Below are 21,268 nucleotides of genomic sequence, written 5' to 3' on the forward strand. Positions count from 1 at the left end.
AGGGCTAATATGGTGATCAACAGAGCTTACAGAGAGTGAGGCTCAATTTAAACAACATAGTCATATGTCTGAAAAAGAAATGAGCTTTTGAAAACTGTCTCCTCCCATTGCCCCCTCAAGTTCCAAGTCCATCTTGCTTGAGTTGATCCTCACTTTTAAATACCACAGTCGAGTGGTAATCTATGATTTAATAGATCTCAGAAGTGTTGATTGCCCATAAGTTTGGATCTAAGGCTGGTAGGGGCTGGAGATGAAGTGCGTGCACTTCTGACTGATAAAGGGTAACTTTATGTTGCTTGCAGCTAGTTTCTTGGCTTTGGCTGCAGTAGAAATATTTTGCTGTGCGCAGATTGCAAAGAGAGGCTTAAATGTTAAGGTAGAAAATTATAGAAAGAACAGATCTTTGCAGGATGGGTTATGTCATCTTGTGCACTATGTAGGGTGCTTATCTGTTTTTCTTCCCAAGACTCTTCTGCTGCTGCAGTGCTCCTGGGAAAGAAAGGGCCATCTCAGACTGGAAATCGAGGCTGAGGTTGCTCTGACTGTGTTTGCGGTGGCTTAGTGCATGTGTCCACACAGCATGGCAGCAGCAAGAGCTATGTGGGAGATGCAAAGTGACCTAGATCAGCACCCCTAAGTCCTGCAGCTGTGCTAGTTGCTCCGTCCTGTACAAGTGTGATGTGAACCAAATACCAGTCATGTTAGAGACTGACCTTGTTTTCTTGGAGAAACCTGTGTAAAAATGGATATAACAACACTCTTGACACTTACCTCACAGGATGTTGTGAAGCTTAATTAAATGTGTGCAAAAGCATTTTGAGATCCTTAGATGAAAGATGTTTTTATAAATGCAAATTATAATAATTATGGCTAGTAACCACCATCAACTACTGAAACAATTAATTCAGGTTGCTGCAGGCCATCACAACAACGTGTGCAAAGAGGCATCAGCCATTTAATGACATATATGTTGCGTGAGAACTCAAAGCCTTAAAAATGCTGTAAACAAAGAGGAAAAAACTACACACTCGGGGCTTGCCCCTGCCGGCTGCAGTTGGTGGAAGTTTCCTCTATTGCTTCCATCACCCCCCTGTTTGCATTGCGACTCAGCCCCAAGGCGAGGAGCCCACCTTAAAGATTGCATCAGTGGGATCATTTTAAGTCCCTATGGTTTTTATATTTAACATTGCAAGGAAACTGAAAATGACTGCAAATAGCTTGGCTCACAAAAATCGGGAAATACATAAATATAACTCTTTTTTTTGGTTAATTCTCCCTCTCACCCCCCAGCCCAGCCTGCTTATAGCATAACAGAATAGACTTTGGCTACAGGGTATTATCCAGCTGACTTTCCAAGGGCGAAAACAAAAGCTAAGCAATCAAGATGTGTCTGGCCAAATACTTAAAGGCCCAGTGCACACATTTAGTTGACAACTGACTGAAATCTGAACCATTTTGCTCAGCCTTTCTTGTTGCTTCAAAACTGATTTGGGCTTAAATAGCTAAAACCTACAGGTGTTTAAATGCTCTCCCTTGTCAGCAGAACAGCCTCATCAGACATGGTCTGAGGATGTGGTCAGACTGGAAGAGATATCCAAAGACCCCACAGGTGAATCCCAAAGAGCAGGCTAGCCCACCTGTGCCCCTCAGGCTTATTTCATTGCTTGCCTTTAAAGATGAAAATTCAGAAGAGTAGAAGTTACTAAGCACCCAACTTAGCAAAGCAATTAGGCTAAATGCACTGCAGCTAGAAATTTAAGCAATGCACTGAATTTAATTTGAGAATTCATGGTCATAAGACTGAAACCTTTAACATTTCACCTAGCAGCAAATTAAATCAGCTTTCTGATCAAGTGAAAAATTCTATGCTATTGAAGTTTGAAAGTGTGAAGCACACACTTATTAAAAGAAGGTTTTTTTCTTTTTCTTTTAATGAAGAAAAACTTGGGACCAGTTAGTTGCCTAATCCAAATAATGGAAAAATGGGAATACTACCTGTAAATAAAGCCCAAATTACAAAACAGTATTGCTTTCTGGCCTCTGCCAGACTAATGTGCTCATAGTCCGTGGGTTTCATGGAAAAAAAATGTTACTCATACCGGAAGGTTGTATAGACTAAACTCACTCAGATACTAATGAGCTTAATACCTGCAGAGTTTAACAAGAGCTAGCTTTCCATGTACCAAAATTGAAAATGTTTATATATTTTTTTCAGTCCCTTTAAAAATACTGACTTTCTAGAATACTTTTTGTGCTTTAAGAATTAGGATACTAAGTTGGGAATTTCTTGGATAAGTTTTCATAAAATGAGGGCCAAGTTTTTATGGGGTCTGTGCATATGTGCATCTGCATAGAAAATTAGCAACACTGGTGCAATGTATAGAAAACATGCTACACAGTAGGTACCAACAGATTATTTTAAACCTACAAAGTCTAAAACTTTATTGTGATGTGTAGATATATATGCAAGTTGTGGGTTTGCACACACGGGCACACATACATATACACACACAATATGCATACTGACATCCTGTTGCTGAGCTCTCTTAATGACACTTATACGGTGCTCTGTTCAATGTCTCTTGGCTAAATCCTACAATATGAGATAAAACCATGCGTTTTCTAAATGCACCTCAAGGCACTAGGACATAAAAGAAGTTGGGGTATTAGAGCACATCTTGTTTTAACCATCTCCAGAGCACCCTGACTGACATTTTACAATTTACAAGAAAGGTGTGGCTAATAAAGCCACTGAAGCAGATATAAGGGCAGGTCCTCCCTGATAGGCATTTACGGCCCGTCACTCACCCTCTCCAGTGCTTTGCTGCACAGACTTGCTGATAACCACCAGCACATTCTGTGGCGAGGGTGCCCAAAGGCCTTAAAAGCCGATGTGACTGTATCAGCATCTGAAAACCCCGACCGACAGGCTCGCACTTTTCCTTTTCACCCGTTACCATTAGAAGAGACTAATTTAGAGGGAAAATGTAAAGTTTTGGAAAGGGGACACACCACACTTCGTATGCCCTTTCGAAGGGGAAATGTAACCTTGTAGAAACAGCAGGTTTTTCCTTCCCAGGCTGTTCCTTGCACTCCCTGGGAAGACCTTCATCTGATTGGTATCCCTCAATTACAGAGTGGCATGAATACCAGAGGTTTGGGTTTTTTTAAAACCTCATGGAGGTAGTTTACACTACATGCTGCCTTCTGCAAATGTTGTCCTAAAAATTTTAGGACAACACGAACACAAATACTTTCTCCCTGCCTATTTAAATAAACTCCGTCAGCAGGAGCAGCGGCTGTGGATGCTGCTTGGGAAGCTCAGAGCCCCGGAGGGAGCTGTGGGCAGCTCCTGGCATTGCTTGTGCTTCTGAAGGTAACCAGGAGGAAAGTCCATGGGAAGCGATGCAAAGAGCTGACGCCTGATGCCAGGAAAAAAAAAAAATCACCATGGCTCCTGCTGAAGTCCCCTCACTGCCCCATTTCATTCCCTTTCTTGCTCCTCTTCTCATTGAAGTAGACAACAGGAGTTTGGAGATAAGATTCTGTCTCAGACAGATGCTCACCTTTTCAGGAAAAAACATTACTTTTTTTTTAAAGAGAAGGTAATTAACCTTAACTGCATTCTCTGATATCTGTTGAATACAGCATTGCTTGTCAGCCACTCCTTTCATCACTTAAAGTGCATTTTGTATCCATGGAAAGCAATTAATGTTCAATAGGGAAAGTTTGCCATTACACAGCATCTTTCCACATTCCTGCATTGCCCCAGCGGTTTTTTCTTTCCTCACATGCCACCACCAGTCCTTCTCACACAGATGTGCATCATCCAGAGATGTTTACTATCTACCTGGTTACTACTGTGTCCTTCTAGCCCTTCTTTACAGCCTGACTCTGCTCCCTCTGCCTCTTCTCTGACTTTGGGTGGAAACTCTTCCTTGCAATTCACGTTTTGTGGGACATTTTTGAACCAGTTCTCCATTGCAGGGAGAAAAGATCAGTCAGAGGGAAACTGTCACCACGATCCTTTCTGATCTGTAAAGAGCGGCTTGAAGCAACTCTCTCTCTCTACAAGAATAGTGCTCGGTTTAAAGCAGGCTTACAGCTCTCTGCTGCTTTCAGGTCTATTTTACTAATGATTTTGCTTCAAAATTAGCAAAATTACCTTTGGACTCACCTAAACTAACTCTGGGTGAGAGTGCCATGTGAGCAGGTCGTGCCTGGCCCTGGAGCCTCTACTTATACCTACCCTGGGGCCCTGATGGCACCAGGGGTACAGCCAGCTACAATGGCCAGTGCTCCAGGTTTCTCGAACTGCTAGCCCAGCTGGCATTTTCATCTGCTCCCTTTATACCACATACAAGAAGAACAAACTGGTCTGAAACCACATGTAAAAATAAGGAGCTCTTAAATTCATATTTCTGAAGTCAAAATAGATGTGTAGGATAGCAGGATCTCTCAAGCACCCACCAGTACCAATATAAAGAAAGGTTTAATCACTGCTATTTAAGACAGTACAAAGCAAAAGAGAGAGAGGGTGCAAGGAAGCTGAAGTATAGGACACAGCTTTCTAGGCAAGCTGAGTATCATAAGGAGTGGAGGAACATCATCGTGACAACTCTTAATATGAAAATGGTCAAGGATTACTTCACAATCTTGTATTAGCAGGTGGCTGGAGCCATTTAATCAGGCATCTTTTCTATTCCTAATGCCTATAACTATCTGTTATAGGGACAAGGTCAAATTGGCACATGAGTTTTTCTTTCCCCACCCCCAACTTGAAGGGGGGCAGGGCTACCAAATTTTGGAAGTCTTTGCTGTCTTAGAAAGAACTGCAGCTATCCAACTTGGTACCTGAGGATCCTTGCTTTGGCTAGGATTACTCTGGGCTCTGCAGCTCATGCTCAGAACTAACCACTCCTGTGTCATGCAGTTACTAGAAAACTGGAAGTAGCTAAAAGAAAAGCCAGCATGTTCAGATGGTCATCACAGCAGCATGGTGCTACTCAAGATTTAATCTATCAATATAAAAAACCCCCACCAAATTTAAGCAATGCTCACAATCTCTTCCATCTCAAAGGAGAAAAGAGGAAGGCAAAGTTGAATCCAAATGATCTTCTTGCACTACAGATTGCCTGATCCTGGTGAAGGCCAAGCTGATTTAGCCATTATGCTGACCTGATCTACATCTGATTAAAGTTAATGGTGGAAACATTTCCAGTGCAAACATAAGGCAAAAAAATGCTATCCTACAAGTACTTGAGGTATTCTCAGTACTAGAGGGAACTGGAGAATATTTTTTTAAATTAATTTTCTTCTGAAAATACTTTTTTTCCCAAAACCTGATTTTTATTTTAAATCTGTACTAACTTTCAAAACTCCCAAGGAACCAAAACCTGTTTGTTACCTCTGCCATCTCATTTTGGGAAGCACCTGAAACTTTGTTTAAAAACAATTGCAAACTCCTTAATATATGTCATGCTTTTACTATTTCTTCATCATGCATACCACGGATACACCAAAATAAGGTAATATTTCAGACACAAAAAATTGCTTTAAAACTAGTTTTTAAGGTTTTATATCTTTTTCTTCTGAATGAGTGGAACTCTTAGTTGTTTTCCTAACACAGTATTTTAACCATCTATAAGCATTAACATTGGCAGGCATCAACTTACATGAGTAATTTAACATTTACATATGGGCAAAGTAGTTTACATCCTGCGGACTGCAAATTACTAATAGTATTGACTGTTTCTTTTGCCCCCAAATAAGGTGTCATATCAGTGTGTGCTGAAGCTCTTGTCCTGGTTTTGTAAATATTACACTTTGACAACAGCACCTGGAACCTGGGACACACTGAATGAAATGCAGACGGACTTATCTGTTAGTAAATAACTTCAATCAGGTGATGGAAAAACATGGGAAAAAAAAATGTTTCTTGCTTTCGTCAACCTTCCTCTCAGTTGCATATTGTATTTTCCCTGAGTCGAAAATGAGAAGTTTAGGATGGGGTGGCATCTCTGCATGTCCCAAAATAGCCGTTGTGTATCATGGTTGTTGTCACACTGACACCTAATGGCAGATATGAACGAGAGTGTTAGGCTGATTTTCCCAGGGGTGAATTTTACCCTATGTTGTAAAAATTCCTTCAAATTATAGAAAATAAGTGAGCTTAGAAAATGGACTTCACTTTACCACAGAGGTGGTTAACCTCTGGGAAGGCAGCGCTGGAAACGCAACACCAGTGGTGAGAAGCTGAGTGCGCAGTGCCGAGTTAGCATGACATGAGGGAAGGGCTGTGGCATGGGACGCAGATGCTGCCGAAAGGATGTACAGCCTGTCACAGAGAGCTCACACAGTCCCCAAAGGAAAACAAAAGCACTGAAGGCTGAAATGAGCTGGCCAAAGTCATCCAGTACGTTGGTGATGGCTGGAAAGGTCTAATCTCATCCAGTCCCTGACCTGCTGTGGTGTTTCTCATCCTAGCAAGTGGGCAGCAAAGCTCTCAAACACACAAAGGAATAGGTTGGGACAGTGTAGTTGATGATAATATATGAAAACAAGGCATTGACCAAAGCTCATGCTTCCTTCAGGAATTTTTGAGGAAATCAGGAATTTTTCCGGAATGTTTTACTGTTAAAATTCTGTTTATTATGGTTATCAGAGTGGAGTGATGTCATTCTAATTCTTCCCTTACATACCTAAGAGGCAACAGCAGCACAGTCAGCAGGACAATCTAGGCTTACATTGCAGCAGACTATGCCCACACAGGCTTCATATCCACGGCTGTGAGCTAAACAACTCGCTACTCGGTGGCTAAAAGCAAGGGCCTAAATAAGCACTTTGTAGCTGTTTTTCTTTGGCCACAGTGCATCCTATGTAGTAAAAGAAATAATTAATTGTAGCCATAATCTTTCATCTGGTTAATAAAAGTTTGTATTATTTAGGCAAAGGTGTGGTGAAATTTAGCAATGGACTTCAAATGATGATTCAGGAGAAGTTTAGACCAGGTCCCAAATCCTTCCTTCCATGGGTTGGTTATCTGGCACAGTCAGAAGGTGAGCTCATGTAAGGCTCCTGATGGTTTATGAGCAGCAACGCTCCCAGGTGATGTAAGATCACGTCCTGGGGTTATTCTGCAAGGTCTCTGGGACAGGCCCAGAATCTGCTCTTCACCTGGTGCACTTCAGGCATATTTGGATATCTCCAGGGGGGATTTTCAGCAGTAAGAACATAAGCAAAGTAAATGATGTAGCAGAAGGTAGGTTACATCAAGCAAAAAATATAAGCTAGCAGTTGTTATGAAACAATGTTATGTTTTTGGAAGAACTAGAAGTCATTCATAGGTTTTTAACACAATTCTACAGGAAAGAATATTGCCTTCCATGTTCCTTTACAGTGGAAATTTTTAAACTATAAATTAAGTGGTTAATCCATGGTATTTAATTTATGGGAGAACCATACCCTGACTTCTTACTGATCTCGTGGTACGCAAGGACTCAAAGCTGTGCTCAGAGCCATCACCGGTGAAGGATAACAAGAAAGTCCTTGTACTTCCTGCCACTGGTTCCTCACGAGAAGTCAGGCTGAGCCCTGAGCACCATCCAGACGGGGCTGCTGGAGTCAGGCATGGCAAGCCTTTGGGCTGCCATTAAACACGGCCTTGCAGACACATTTGAAAGGATCACTTTAAACATGGGCAAGAGCAGGGGGCGAAGCTGTGCCCTCCCAGCGGGCAGTGGATAAGAAGGGACACGGTGCTGGGCAGCCCATAAAGCTCCCGGGGAAGGTGGGTGTTACGGCCAGGCCCTGGGCTGGGAGGGCAGGAGGCAGAAATCAAGTGGCTGTTGCGTCGTTGGCTATCATAAATATGAAAAGGTGGGACACTGGCAGCGTACCTGCGGTAAGTAACTATAATGATCACCATACATGCTTATAAGCTATTATTAATTATTTCTTTTCATCATATTATAATATTTTGCCATTTCATAATATCAATGTTGCAGAGATAACCAATGCTACCTCACAATCTATTTTTAAGATTGAATTTTACAGTTTGAAATCTAGCATGATTCAGGACTTTTGGTATCTTGAATGCTGTGAAAAATGTTATTGAAGGGCAGATATTATTCAAGCACAAGTTCAGGAGTTGCAGTAGTCTCATGGCACTGAGATTTAAAGTAAAAAGAAATCTTGGTGCAGACTAACCAACAGGAAGGATATTTAGGGAAAAGATATTTCAAATAGCTGAAATGAAATACAGAGTGTATGTTGAGGGAAGAAAAAAGTCATTAATTCTGGATGTACTTACTGCCTTGTATTAGGCACTGTTGATCAGTTTTTCACCAACGCTTTTTCTTAAACAGCCCATTTCTTTTCTTCTTTTGGCCAAGTTTGGCACTTTAGAAAGTGCAAGGCTGACAACACCGATGGTTGCAAAGCTTACTCTTGGGCCCTGCTGAGCTTTTCCCTATGGCTTTCACCAGTGATATCCCGATTAGAATGTCACCAGCCCTGAGACAGGATTTTAACAGGGAACTTGGTTTTGTTAGGCTGAAAGCATTCAACAAGAACTAACATCAGGTCATCAAACAACTTCACTTTTGTTGCGGGAGTTTTTCAGGGGTGAACTGTCAAGCAGTCTCTTGTGCAGGAGTCTTTGGAGGAAAACAGCCTCAGACTCTGATTTTGCTGTGGGCAATTCCATGGTATCCCCACTTAAGGGCCTGTGGTATGGCTGGGGAGTGTAGTGAAAGAGGAGGCAATAAATAAATACTCCTTCAATGTTTTTGTTTGTTTGTTTGATCAGAAATCAGATGTGCAAAGATTCTTACATTTACAAGAGTTGGTCCTTCTGAGCACAGGAATCTACAGACTTCTCTTGATGTTGACTATGCTATATCTGATCACTACCTCTAAAACTCACCCGCATGGGGAATATTTGGTGATAATTCTTCAGTAGGCCATTATAAAAAGACTTAATGTTGAAATATTACAATCGAATGTTAAATTGACACCTCACATCAGCCCACCCTTATTCCTCTTTTCCAATTCCTCTGCTGTCATGCCACTGATGTGATGAATTGCAGCCTGTCACATCACATTATGCTACGCAGAACAAACAGGACAAAACACATACCAACTGCCACGCAAATATGCGTTTGCCAACTCTTTTCGGTGCATAGAAATGCAGCCGGTGAAATCCCTATTGGAAAACTAGAGGCTCAAGGATGGCTCTAGGGTGTGTGAGACAAACATGCCTCTGACACACTGTGAACATACAGATACGCAGCTCTCAGCCAGCTATGGCAATTATGAAAGCACCTCCTGCTGTGATTATTTCTTGTCCTTTCAGAAAAAAAGCAGCAACGGATTCTGTGGCTGCTTATGTCATGAAGCAAAACATAAATACATAGTAATTAATCTAGCGCATGTTTTCAGATTTGGAGCTATTTTTATGACTGGCCAGATTTTGGCTGTGTATGTGTAAATATAACACCCACTTATGTAGACACACACGTGCGTACTATGAGATGTGTGAATATACATTATGTGGCTTTTAACTGCAGTCTTTTAGCCTACATGTGGGCCTTTTGAAGCTAATGGGAGATTTACCAGGGGCTTTTTCACAGAGCTGTAGGCAAGACTGGAATCCAGAACATATGAATATTATACTGTAATGATATAGTGTAAATCATCTAGTTTGACCTACAGTGAATTAGAGGCCATTAAATTTCATCCAGGTATCCTACACCGAGCCAGAAAAACTTGTGTTTGACTAATGCATAAATTGTATTTGGTTAAAAACTATTTCCCAGAAAGGTACTCATTTAGTCTCTGTGCAAAGACACTTTCCATGCATCAATTTCTTTGATAGTTTGTTTCAACAGTTATTTTAACTATGTGTGCTTTTTATTTAAATTGACTTCAGTCTGTGGAGTCAGTGCTGAGAAGTCAAATTCCTACTTAAATTCCTAGCTACAATGTTAATGGATACTTGAGTACTGACTTGCTTCTCTTTACTTCAATGCCATGCCATGGGCATCCCTTTGAGATCTTTTATGCTGAACTATCTCTATCATGTAACATCCTCACCCAAGGAATATCTCTGTGAATTGTTTTTACTTTTGTAACTTACTTCTTGATATGCTGCCATGGAAAATAAGTTGGTTACTCAGTAATTAGTGTCATCCATTCTCTATTGTTTATGTGCACCAACTTTGCTGGAGGTTATAGGGATAAGATGGAAATATACTGAAAAGATCTGAGATGAGAGGCCTCACATACCTTGCAATAACCTAATTATTAGTAGAATAAATACAGGTCAGACACAGACAACTCCTTTCAATTTCTAGAATTTGGAAATACTGTAATTTTTTTGTTTATAAACCAGACATAGTACGTGGCTATAGATACAAAAAATTTAACTCCTTAAAGCTGGCTCTTCCAGTTACTGATTTTTCTTTTTTTCTACTCAAGACATCATTTAAAATGAAGGCAAAAAATGGTTAATCTATTACTTCTTGGTAAGACTTTTTCATATTAAGTAGGGCATAATTTTACTGCTGACAGATATTACAAAATATGAGGATGATTAAAATTAAAATATTAAGGAGAACAGTGTCTTCCTTTCAGGCATATAGTGGTGCTTTTTAATCAGGTTCTGTAGTGGGCAAGAATATGTCACGATAAAGAAGGGAAAAAAATGGAATGCCATGATTATTCTAAAGCTTGACACAAAACTATAAATCTCTTTCAAGTGATGATACACAGATCTTTGTGTAGACCTCTGCAGCTAAGCAAACCAGCTAGCCTTTGATGTACTTACAATTATTAGGGGCTGAGGATTATGTCTTTAGGCAAAGCTGTCTAGCAGTGAGAAGGTATAGATCAAAACTGACATCATGACACAAGCAAGCGGAGAGGTGAGATGAGGTGGAGCCAAAAATAGTTTGGCATTGCTGTAGACCTTAAGTAAAACAAATGACTCCACTTCTCGAAAAGAACACAAGGAGGGGAGCAATTAGTGCCTGGAACCTCTCAATAGAGTAAAATCCTCACTACTACTTGGAAAATTAAAAATGTAATTAACAAAAAGGTAAACATCAGAATAAAGAAGGTTCAGCAGATCCACTTAGTTATATAGGAACATATCGCTACATTCCCAATGAGGCAGGTATGCCAGGCCACGAATTCAGAACTACCACTGCAATAGGCTTCCATGCCATGAGCACTTGGTGCCACTAGCTCCTCTTGAAACCAGGGGACTCAAGCAGTCTACATCAAGTAGAGCATCCTTCCAGACCAGGCTCTTTGTCATTTTTTTTTGTAGAGGGCAGGAATTCTGGTAATGCCAGGCCTACACATGACTTTGTTAGTTGCTAAAATCCCCATCCAAAGCCCACTGAGGATGGTGGAAATCTTTTCACTGTGTTTAGTGCTCTCTGTATCAAATGTTGTGTGTGGCTTGATATGTGCAAGACAGTGTATACATAAGCATAGTTAAATCATTTCAAATTACTATGGATCTTCAAAGACACTCATCTTGTGTGGCACAAAATTTAAAAAGTGCTTGTGGAAACTAATTTCTTGCCACAGGTTAACTGCCAATCATACTTGAACGACATTTTTCATTAAAAATGTTTTTCTGGCTCTCTGGGGAAAAAGTCACATTATTAGAAAAATAAAAGCAAAGGATTTGATTCCAGACGTTTTGATTGACTTAAACTGAAAATGTAAATAAATAAATAGGAGATCTAACCCTTACACTGAAGGGAGCAGAGCTCCAAAAAACTGTAGCATAAACAGGTGTCTCCTGAGTCTTTCCAGATCACAGTTCATCTGTGTATCAGATAATACCTTTTAAGCATGCCATAAACATGTTACACAGTGAAATAAAAATCATGCCGTGAAATAAAAATCATGCCATGAAATAAAAGACTAGGATTCTCAGTTAACTTGAAACTCGATAGCAAGAGAAAGGTGCATGTGCCAAGGAAGAGCAGGAAATGAAGAAGGCTTTGTCATCAGCATCAGAGAGGACACATGAGGGTAAGGACTGTTGCTTGATAGATGAAAGACGTCATTGTGGATCAGAAGAGGAACAAATGTTATCAACTAGGCTAATGCAGGGCCAGAGAAGGTTACAAAAACAGGGGGACAATTCTAAACATGGTCTTGAAGTGCACGCAGGCTCACCAGGACTGTCAGGAATAGGGGAAGATCTGAGTAAACTACAAGTGATTTGGAGATTGCAGAGTGTATGCAAGACCAGACTGGTATCTCAGACACACTGTATGGAAGAGAAAGCACTACAGCGTGTGTCATTATTAATTATCACAAAGAATATGTAAGCCATTCAATATAAAATACTATCACAGAACTAAGAAGAAATGAATAAATTCTCCACTTAAGGTTCAAACTGGTGACATTCCTTGCCAGTAAGGTGAAACATTTAGGGCCCCTACATTTTGAATGTCATTTTATGAACAGTGTGGGAAATTAGAACTCAGTCTCTGTGAGAACTGATAAGATTTCCTATCTCACTTGCAAACATTATGGAATATTTCCAGAAATGTTATAAAAATCTATTTTAAGTCGAAAAACCTCAAACACTTTCATGAGACATTACTGAACCACCAAACTCTTAGTCAGACCCATCTAGCATTTCAGAACAATGCAATTATCTCAACATCAGTGTTTTTATTAAGATACCTCTGTTAGAAATGTTGCCTAAACCTTAGTGTTACTAATTTTCTGAATTTAATTCTAAGTAGAAATACAAGGTTTCCCAATTTGCCTTTCAACTATGCAGCAGTTATCTGTCTTGTCACAACATGAATCCCTTTTGGGTGAAAGCTATTGATTTGAAGGTTAAAATCATCTTGCTAGGCCCTAATGTAATTTGTTGGAAGTTGGCCTTGGGAAACTTTCTGACACTGACTACATATGCTCTTCGTTGGTTATTCATTGAGCAATGATGTCTGAAAGGCTGAGTTCTTCACCTCTGTGATCTTTATTAGTTATGGCATTTCTCAACAGGCTGTGCCATGTCAGTTCTTTGCAACTCAAGTTCTACATTAGCAACCTACAGTTTACAGCACTGAACAGACGCACTCTTCCACCACAGACAATATTGTTCCACGAGCATATATGCGAGGTTACACCCATAAAGAGAATTTATTAGTAACCTACAAATATTGTCAATATTAAAGAAAGTCCTCTCTGTTTTAATCAAGTGAAATGAGGTGCACAGCATATATTTTAGGCAAGGCTAAATGAGAACTCCCTGACCTTGTAAAGGAACCCATAGATCTACTACAGAAAAAATTCGACAGAAAATCTTTGGCAGAGGAAACTACAGTATCTATGGCCACTGGTCTGCTGATCAAATGGGAGTGGGGAAAGAGGAGACAGCTAATGCAGTCTCTGAGACGTACAGTACCATTACTTCAATCTTCTCATGCCTCAAGATGCATTTTCACAGGCTGTCAAACATAAAATCTTATGAGAATAGTTTTCTTTAGAAGATTTTAATCAGTTGAACAAAGTATTTGATTCTGCCAAAACCATAGCAGGGAATAGCAGCAAGCTCACTTGACACTTGATCTTGCTCAACAATATTATCACCAAACTACTATGCTCTGAAGGTCTACAGGTATTTTTACCACATGCACCCAGACATTCTTAGCTTTGAGGGTAGCTTCTTCAAAACGGTGTATAGTAAACCGCAATCATGTGAAAAACTGAGAAGTGCTAAAATTCAGAAAATTTTAAAATAATCAATCTATTTTTAGTTTTATCTCAACACAAATCTTGATATAGAGGAATATACCAATGATTATAGAAATCTGGATGACATCTGTAAATTTCAGCTGAATTATATTGTCATTCTACATTATTTGTAGGAGCTTGAAACTTTTCCAAAAGTCTGAGTTTGAAATATATTATATTTGAAGTGAGCCCTGTACATAGAAATATCTTGACAAATTAAATATATCTGGGGCAAGATGGAGCACTCTCAAGGGCTTGGGAATCAGCCAGGAGCACTGACACATGCTGTTTTCAAGTAGTGTTGAGCTGAGTTTTGGGGATGGGCTAGCTCAGGAAATATCATCAGATGTTTATATATGAGAATGGTTCACATTTGTACTGTTTAGGACCAAATATTATACTGTAATATATATGAAATATGCTGTAGAGAGGCCAGATATTATCTAGGGAGGTTTTCAGTATAACTTGGGATCAGTAGCACTGATTGCACCTTGTTTCCTCTGTTTGCCTAGGTTGCTGCCTTCTTGTAGAAGCCTGAAGTGGGTGCTCAAGAAATTTGGGGTTTGATCTGGGAAGTGTGACCACTGGTGAACTGAGTGGCTGAAAGCCCCAGAAAGCAGGGACGAGATGAAGAGGACTGGGCTTAGAAGATGGTTATGGGACAGAGACTTGTTTGAAACTGCATTTCAAAGCTTTTGGCTCTGGCATGAGTTTTTCTCCCCCTCTCAAAATGTTAGATAAATACAGTAATTTACATATAAAGCGCTTGTTACCTTTTGTTTTCACTGGGTCCACAAAGTTCATGCCATGACACCTTTTTTGCTAACAACAGTTTATGAAATAAAAATATCATCAGGAAAGGACATTGAAATAAAGTACAGTAAAACAAAACCTGTGGCTGAGAGTTCACGTGTTTAAGGTGAGATCCAATCTGCAGTGAAAAAAGCTCATGGAAGATTCATGTTTATTTTCATATAATATGAATTGGATGCAAATTCATTACTGTTTATAGGCTGAATCTTAGTGACAGTTTGTCCCGGGGCATTGAGAAGTATTTTAAATCATTCTGATAGTTAATTATTCAGCAAATGAGAACAGTTTAAAGACTTATCATATAAAATGACTTTAATAATTTATGCTTATGGGGCATTACAGAGGTAACTGTAGGAGTGCTCTGAAGGAGGGGAAGACTGTGTGCCTGCACATTTATCACTGAATTGTAGTAACACATGTATTACATCTGATATGCAAGTAAGACATTTGTGATCACCTCAGGTTTCTTCCCTCTCTCTCTCTTGGTGTATATGTCTATAATACTATATAAGGCTCTCAGTAAACTTAAAAATAGCCTAACTTCAGAAATCTAGTAATAGCATTAGTTTGCAAGGAATTAAATGAAGACACAGATTAAAGCTTAAATTTTCTGGATTAAGTGTAAGAGAATAGATAATGATCAGATAAAAGTCTTAGGTATCTTAGCTATATTAGGTGCAAAGGACAACTACCTAAGAAGTAAGAGAAGAGAAAGCAAGGGAGATGTAACTGTACATTTTAAAGTGTGCCCAGTAACAGATGACCTAATCAAGTGTCGTTTTTGGCAATTCTTGTGGTGAAAGGGCTTGCCCAAAGGCCCTGTTGTGGTGTAAAAAATGCTCGAAGTGACTTAGGCTTGAAAATGAAAGACCCTGAACAAAAGAGTTCAGGACAGGCACTGTCTGATTTCTACTCTGCTGGAGAGGGAAGGAGGTGATACTGGATTGCATAGGCTTGAAAGTCATGGATTTATACAATATATAGAAATAGCCACATAAATGCACATACCGCCTCTCTGCATTTCTATATATTTGAATAGCATTTGCTTGTATGTTTGAGTAGACACTGAGCTGTTGAGTTCTAAAAGAATCCTATGTTACCCAAGAGCTCAAAGGTTTTGCGACTCCTTCTGAGTTTTAATCACATTCTACATCTTGGCATGGGACAAGGACAAAAGCTCAATGATTTCCTCTAATATTCAAGGATGCAGTAGAATAAGAAAAACAGCACTGTGCATATTTTATACAATCATTTTGTGTTCTTTTTTTTCCCTTTGTCTGCTTTCTCACTGCTGGAGGTCAGCTACCTAGACTTAGACCCCTTCTGCTTGGTTCATGCTATAGGCCTGAAATCAGAACGGTCTACATATTTGCATACATCTCTTCATGACAATTCAGAGGAAATACAAGGAGAAAGTGAATGAATTATGAGTTTCCCTGCCCAAAAAGTTGTCTGTGTTTGAGCTATTAGTCTAACCCTGCAATTTTTGCATCAAGATTCCTTATGGAATGGCAAGAATCCCACTGCATGCAAAGTTGTTACTTTAAAGCAAGGATTGGAGCCTGTGTTCACATCAGTAAATGTTTCATCCGAGTGCTGCCAAAGCATTCATGATGTGACTCCAGTTATTGGCACAGAGTGCATGAGCAAATATTTAGAGGTGAATGAGACTGCCATACCTGGCCTTTAATGCTGGTATGAACAAAGATTTTCAGATTCAGTCCCTTACCTCTTGCACTCAGTTCAGTTTGTACAGCCTGAACTTTTCTATATAGCCATAGTATAAATCTTTTTTGCTTCATAGCTATTGCATCGACACAATCCTCACATGGGTACTGAAAGGCAAAGCTATGTTATTTTTATAAGCCTCTCTAATTATGAATAAAAATACTGTCTTGCCTTGAAAGAAAACAATGTAACTGAAACAATAACCCCCCTTACAAATATAACAGCATGTTGTACAGGACAAGTATTGATTAAAACAAAAAGAGCTTTTTAAACACCATTAATTCTTACCAATTCTAGTAGTTATTGATTCTGCATCAATGTCATTAGCCTTTTTCTTTGCTACTTCAGCTAGTGCCAATTCACCCTTATCTAGCGCAAGGTAATGGATGTCCTTTGGAAATAAGAGAGAAAAAAAAAAAGATTAATCTAAAATGAATCTCATAGGAGTAACAAAAGGGATTTTGAAAGAAAGAGGTTCTTTTATTATTTAGATCACAAACACAGATGGAACTGATGAACCTACCATTACATTTTAATTCCCTCCCAATGCAAATTTATTATCTCACTTGTGCTGTTGAATACAGCAATGAATAAAACACTGACCAATCATGCACTTATAAAAGTGAAGCTATTGACTCAGTGTATGAAAGAAACCAATCTGTCTGCTTTTAAGGTAACTTCTGTTGGTGCAACATGAATTAAAAGAGGGTTGATAGGAGGTGGCTCTGTGTAAACCAGATCTGAAATACTGGAATTCTTCTGGCTGACAGCCCCTATTTGAAGTGTGTTAAGGTTTCCACCTTAACCCATGAGTTTTGGGGCAAAGCTCTTTTGGGATGAATTTTTGCTTGGAGGTCACACTTACTGTTCTTTGAGTAAGGTGATGGTAGTCCTCCTTGCGCTGATATTGGAGGTAATAAGAGCAACAATGGTTGCTCAATGGCTTTAACATCCACACAGGTGACGATTCCTGAGTCACTCTTGGACCACAAGGGGCTTTCCAAAAATGTTGTTGTCTAGCATGAATAGTTGCCAATACTCTGGATCGAGTCCTTAATCTAGGGTTAAAAATCAGAGGGCTGCAGCAAGGGCATATCATTACATGCTGAATTGCGAGGCTTTTTACTGTGTCAACCTTTGAGATGAAAACCACCTGTAATACATACAGCACGATTTGTGGGAGAATATGCTCCTGCTGACAAATTACAGTCTCACTGCCCTTGGTTTTGGCCCTTGAAGTAAAGTTTCATCCTTGACCATTAATAAAGAGACAATTAACCCCCTTCTCCTTTGGCGTCACGGCCACAGGATGCTCTGTGCACGAACTGAGACATATGAAGTGAGGGAAGCCCAAGCGCAGTTGGCAAAAGGTTTTTTTCACCACTTATTTCCTGAAGGTGCCATTTGGTATCCAAAGATGTAAGTCATTCCTGGCCATTGTCCTGCAATCTATCTGCATGCAGGAATTTAAAGGGAAAAGGAGTATTTGCTGGAAATACTGACCTCTGCATAGCATAAAAGCAACTACATTCTCACTAATGCAGAAGATTTCAGGTGAAACTGTCTTTCTCAGTGTGGGTTTAATGCCACCTTCATCAATATGACAGAAATTCTTACAGGAAAAAGTGACCCTACTCTAGAAAGAGAAGCTAGATGAAAAAAGTAGAGAGTAATAGTGTTAGGAGAAAAAGATGCTGTTTTTATTATCCCCTCATTTAATAATAATAATAAAACAATTGAAACAAAAAAAAGAAGCAAAATGAGAATGTTAGGGAAACTGAGACTGATTACGCAGGAAAACCTGGTACTGACTTGCAGGATCCCAAAAGTCTGCAGGAGACGGCAACATTTTCTAATTACAAACACAGGTGTGACTTAAAAAATGCGCAAGTGTCTTGGAGCAAAGTAATGAGTTGCAAACTTGTTGCGAACTCTGTACTTCCTCTCTTTGTAGGTCTAACAGGGTTGTCAAGAGAAAAGGGCCTGAGTAGCAAGGTATGATTTCTATGAAGATTAAACAGTAGATATTGTCAGCTTATTTAGATAACAATAGAAAACCTAAGGGCTCTTGAACAAGTCTGAACTTACACAGATTTGAACGTATAGGCAGATTGTGTTCACTAACTTAAAATACATTCTGACTATGCTTAATGATGGTCTTTTTGTAGTTTAAGCTAAGAGAAGTATTGTATACTTCAATGCAATTTTAAATAATAAACTTGGGGAGGGAATGGAAACAACTGCAGAAAATGACAAAGTTCTTTCAGTTAAGAGGTTGTGCATGCTGTCTGTATCAAAACATCTGTTGCTTTCAGATCTCAGTTTTGCCCACGTTTTCTGTTTTGGGTAAAGAAATGTAAAGATGCTACATATCCATCACTAACTAACAGGGGCCTTGTAAGAAATAAAGATATAGCAGTAGGCTGGTAAGTGGCTTGCTTTGTGGATCTTCAAGTTGCTGTCATAAAGAATTAAAAAAAAAAAAAAGTAGCTCTGGTCTCTATCTCTAAACAAGCTTTAGAAAGAAAAGATTACAGATATAAAAACTCCTAATTACACAATTTCAGATCAAATTTAGGTGTTCCTCATTCAAATAAGCCCGCAAAATTGGATTTTTCTAAGAATTTATAACACTCTGAGTAGAATAAAAGTAGAAAATAAATAAAAGGGAAAGAAGAAACACTGGTTTACAGAGTGCCTTAAAGAATGACAGAAAAAAAAAATTAAATTAGCTGAGTATTCATTACAGTTTTTTTCATACAATTATCTAAGAATTTATCAGTCCAAAGATCACACCCCTCTCAAAAACAATGGTGACAATAAAAACAATTTCCAGCCGCTCATCAGGAGTTTGCTGAAAGGGCTGTATTTTATCATTTAACAGTTTGATTACTTTTTGGACTACTTCCTTTTTACCCTCATCTTTGTGACTCACAGAGCTGGCCCTCAGTGAGCAGAAGTCATTTGAAACACTGATGTGCATTTGTCTATAGGATATTTCTGGGCAAAATTCCAACGTTTCTTCGAAACATGCACTTTCCTCATCAGTGTATCACCCAAGATCTGACAGTTTTATTAAAGTGTCTTTTCCTTGCATTTTTTGCTACCTTTGGTACGTGGGATGGCCTTTTGAATTTTCAGCAGCTGAGACCTGGAGCATACTACAAAAGGATTTCAAGCTAACAACCCGTCTATTGCTTGATCTTTTCTGTCACAGATTGGATCAGTCACTGTCCAATAAATGTAGCTGTTGTTCACGATATTATGTCCTTTTCAGTTTTATTTTTTTATTGAACTTTGTAGGAGATGATAATAATTGATGGACTTAGATGTGACGTGAGGGTAAAGCTTATGGAGAGACACAGCAGTGTATGTGTGTCTTGTTATGGCATCATACTAGTGACGCTATAGCTATAGGACTAACTTTTAAGCCTTTTTTTTTTTCTTTTTTACTTCTATGAAAGAAATTAGCCCTCAGATAGCATTCTCTCAAACTTCTTTACAATCTCAAAACAAGTAACAAGAATGCTGCAGAGCCCTGTTTGGTGAAAGAGATGCTGAGGATAAATTCTCCAAGACATAGGACATTTCCTTAGAAGTCTCAGAAGATGGGTATTCAACGTTTGGATCCTCCTCAGCCTCTGTTATACCTGCTCCTCTCTATCCTTTCCTTTTTTGTTCCTTCTCTGTTCCCCTTTAATAAATAGATCTTTTCTTTCTCATTTCGCTTATGTCATCAGGTATATTTCTTTAGTCTAATATTTCTTCTTGAAATCCCATTAAATTAACTCAGAATAAGGTGGTGTGACTCCTAGAGACATCTGAGGTTTTATAAATGGATTTGGTTGGTCTGTAAAACAACAGTACAAATAATTGACCTATATATTAGTTATTCATACTGCACACAATTATAAATGCTTTAAATATAGGTAAAGACAAGTTGTATGTTATTAATTGCATTTTGACCTATATAAACAATATATACAAATTATTCAGTGTTACGCAGAAGTGAAGGATGCATAAACCTTGCTTAGCAATAGTATTGTTATACTAATACCTAGAAGGACTGTAAGCTTTCAGGGAACAGGTTATCTAATTTTCACACAGTATTTAATGCAATGAAGCCCAATTCCCTAGAAATTACTGTGGCACAAATAAATACTTTTTGTGACCTATGCAACTTTAAACTTCTTGAGTCCTGTACTTAGTAGTCTTGTAGCAGTGCCACTGTTAGCTTATTGTAAAGTTTGTTCATTAGTACCTTACTTAAGAGATGAATTAGTAAAAGGACATTTCCCCAGAGGAGGCAGTGAGTGAATAGGGGGCTTGAAAAGGCAGGTATGTGTGCTGCTCATTGCATAATTTAGGGGAAACTGTGGAATCTCAAAGGTAATGCAAGCAGAATGAGGACAACATAGAACTGGTTTTGATCTCACAGTAATGTAAGCCAGGAGGAACTATGTGGAAATACATATCTATGTTTAAGAGCATTGGTGAGATGGGAAATGGAGAGTAGGTGTTGAGAGAGGAGACAGAAAACAAAAAGTGGGAAAGGATGGAGCTAATTTCTCCGTGAACATTGAAACTCCTCTTGAAGAACGTTGGAGAAACTTTTTGTTGAGAGAAGAACATTATCGCTTGTGGAGCCAGGTACTGACAGTCCCTCCCTCTTGTTAGCAGCTTTGCACCCATCTCTTGACCTAACACTGGTGTTCCCCACCCTGGGACAGAGGTGCTCCCTCAGTCCTGTGGTCAGTGAAGGGAAGGAAAGAGAAAAAGATCATGTAGGAAATGCTTTCAGCCAAATGAGAGAGGGCCCTTGAGATGGCAGGCCAAATGCTGGGTCATTTGTTCTTCCAGAATGGCTGAAATTACTCAGGGAGAATTTACTATCTGTATGGTGGGAGAGCCCCTGACGAAAAGCTGTAACCTGCCGCGGACATGTTACAGTCTC

At 39.3% G+C, this 21,268-nt stretch overlaps 1 protein-coding gene across 2 annotated transcripts in view; it reads right to left on the reverse strand.

The window, feature by feature from the left end:
- Positions 1–21,268, reverse strand: part of LOC115344590 (WD repeat containing planar cell polarity effector) — a 160,377-nt gene that overhangs the window by 25,961 nt on the left and 113,148 nt on the right. For both annotated transcript variants that reach the window (XM_041125277.1, XM_041125278.1), the window contains one exon: positions 16,603–16,705. In XM_041125277.1, the coding sequence (XP_040981211.1) occupies positions 16,603–16,705 (103 nt within the window). The remainder of the gene's footprint in view (positions 1–16,602; positions 16,706–21,268) is intronic.

This window comes from Aquila chrysaetos, chromosome 8, assembly GCF_900496995.4.
Source record: "Aquila chrysaetos chrysaetos chromosome 8, bAquChr1.4, whole genome shotgun sequence".
Taxonomy (NCBI): Eukaryota; Metazoa; Chordata; class Aves; order Accipitriformes; family Accipitridae; genus Aquila; species Aquila chrysaetos.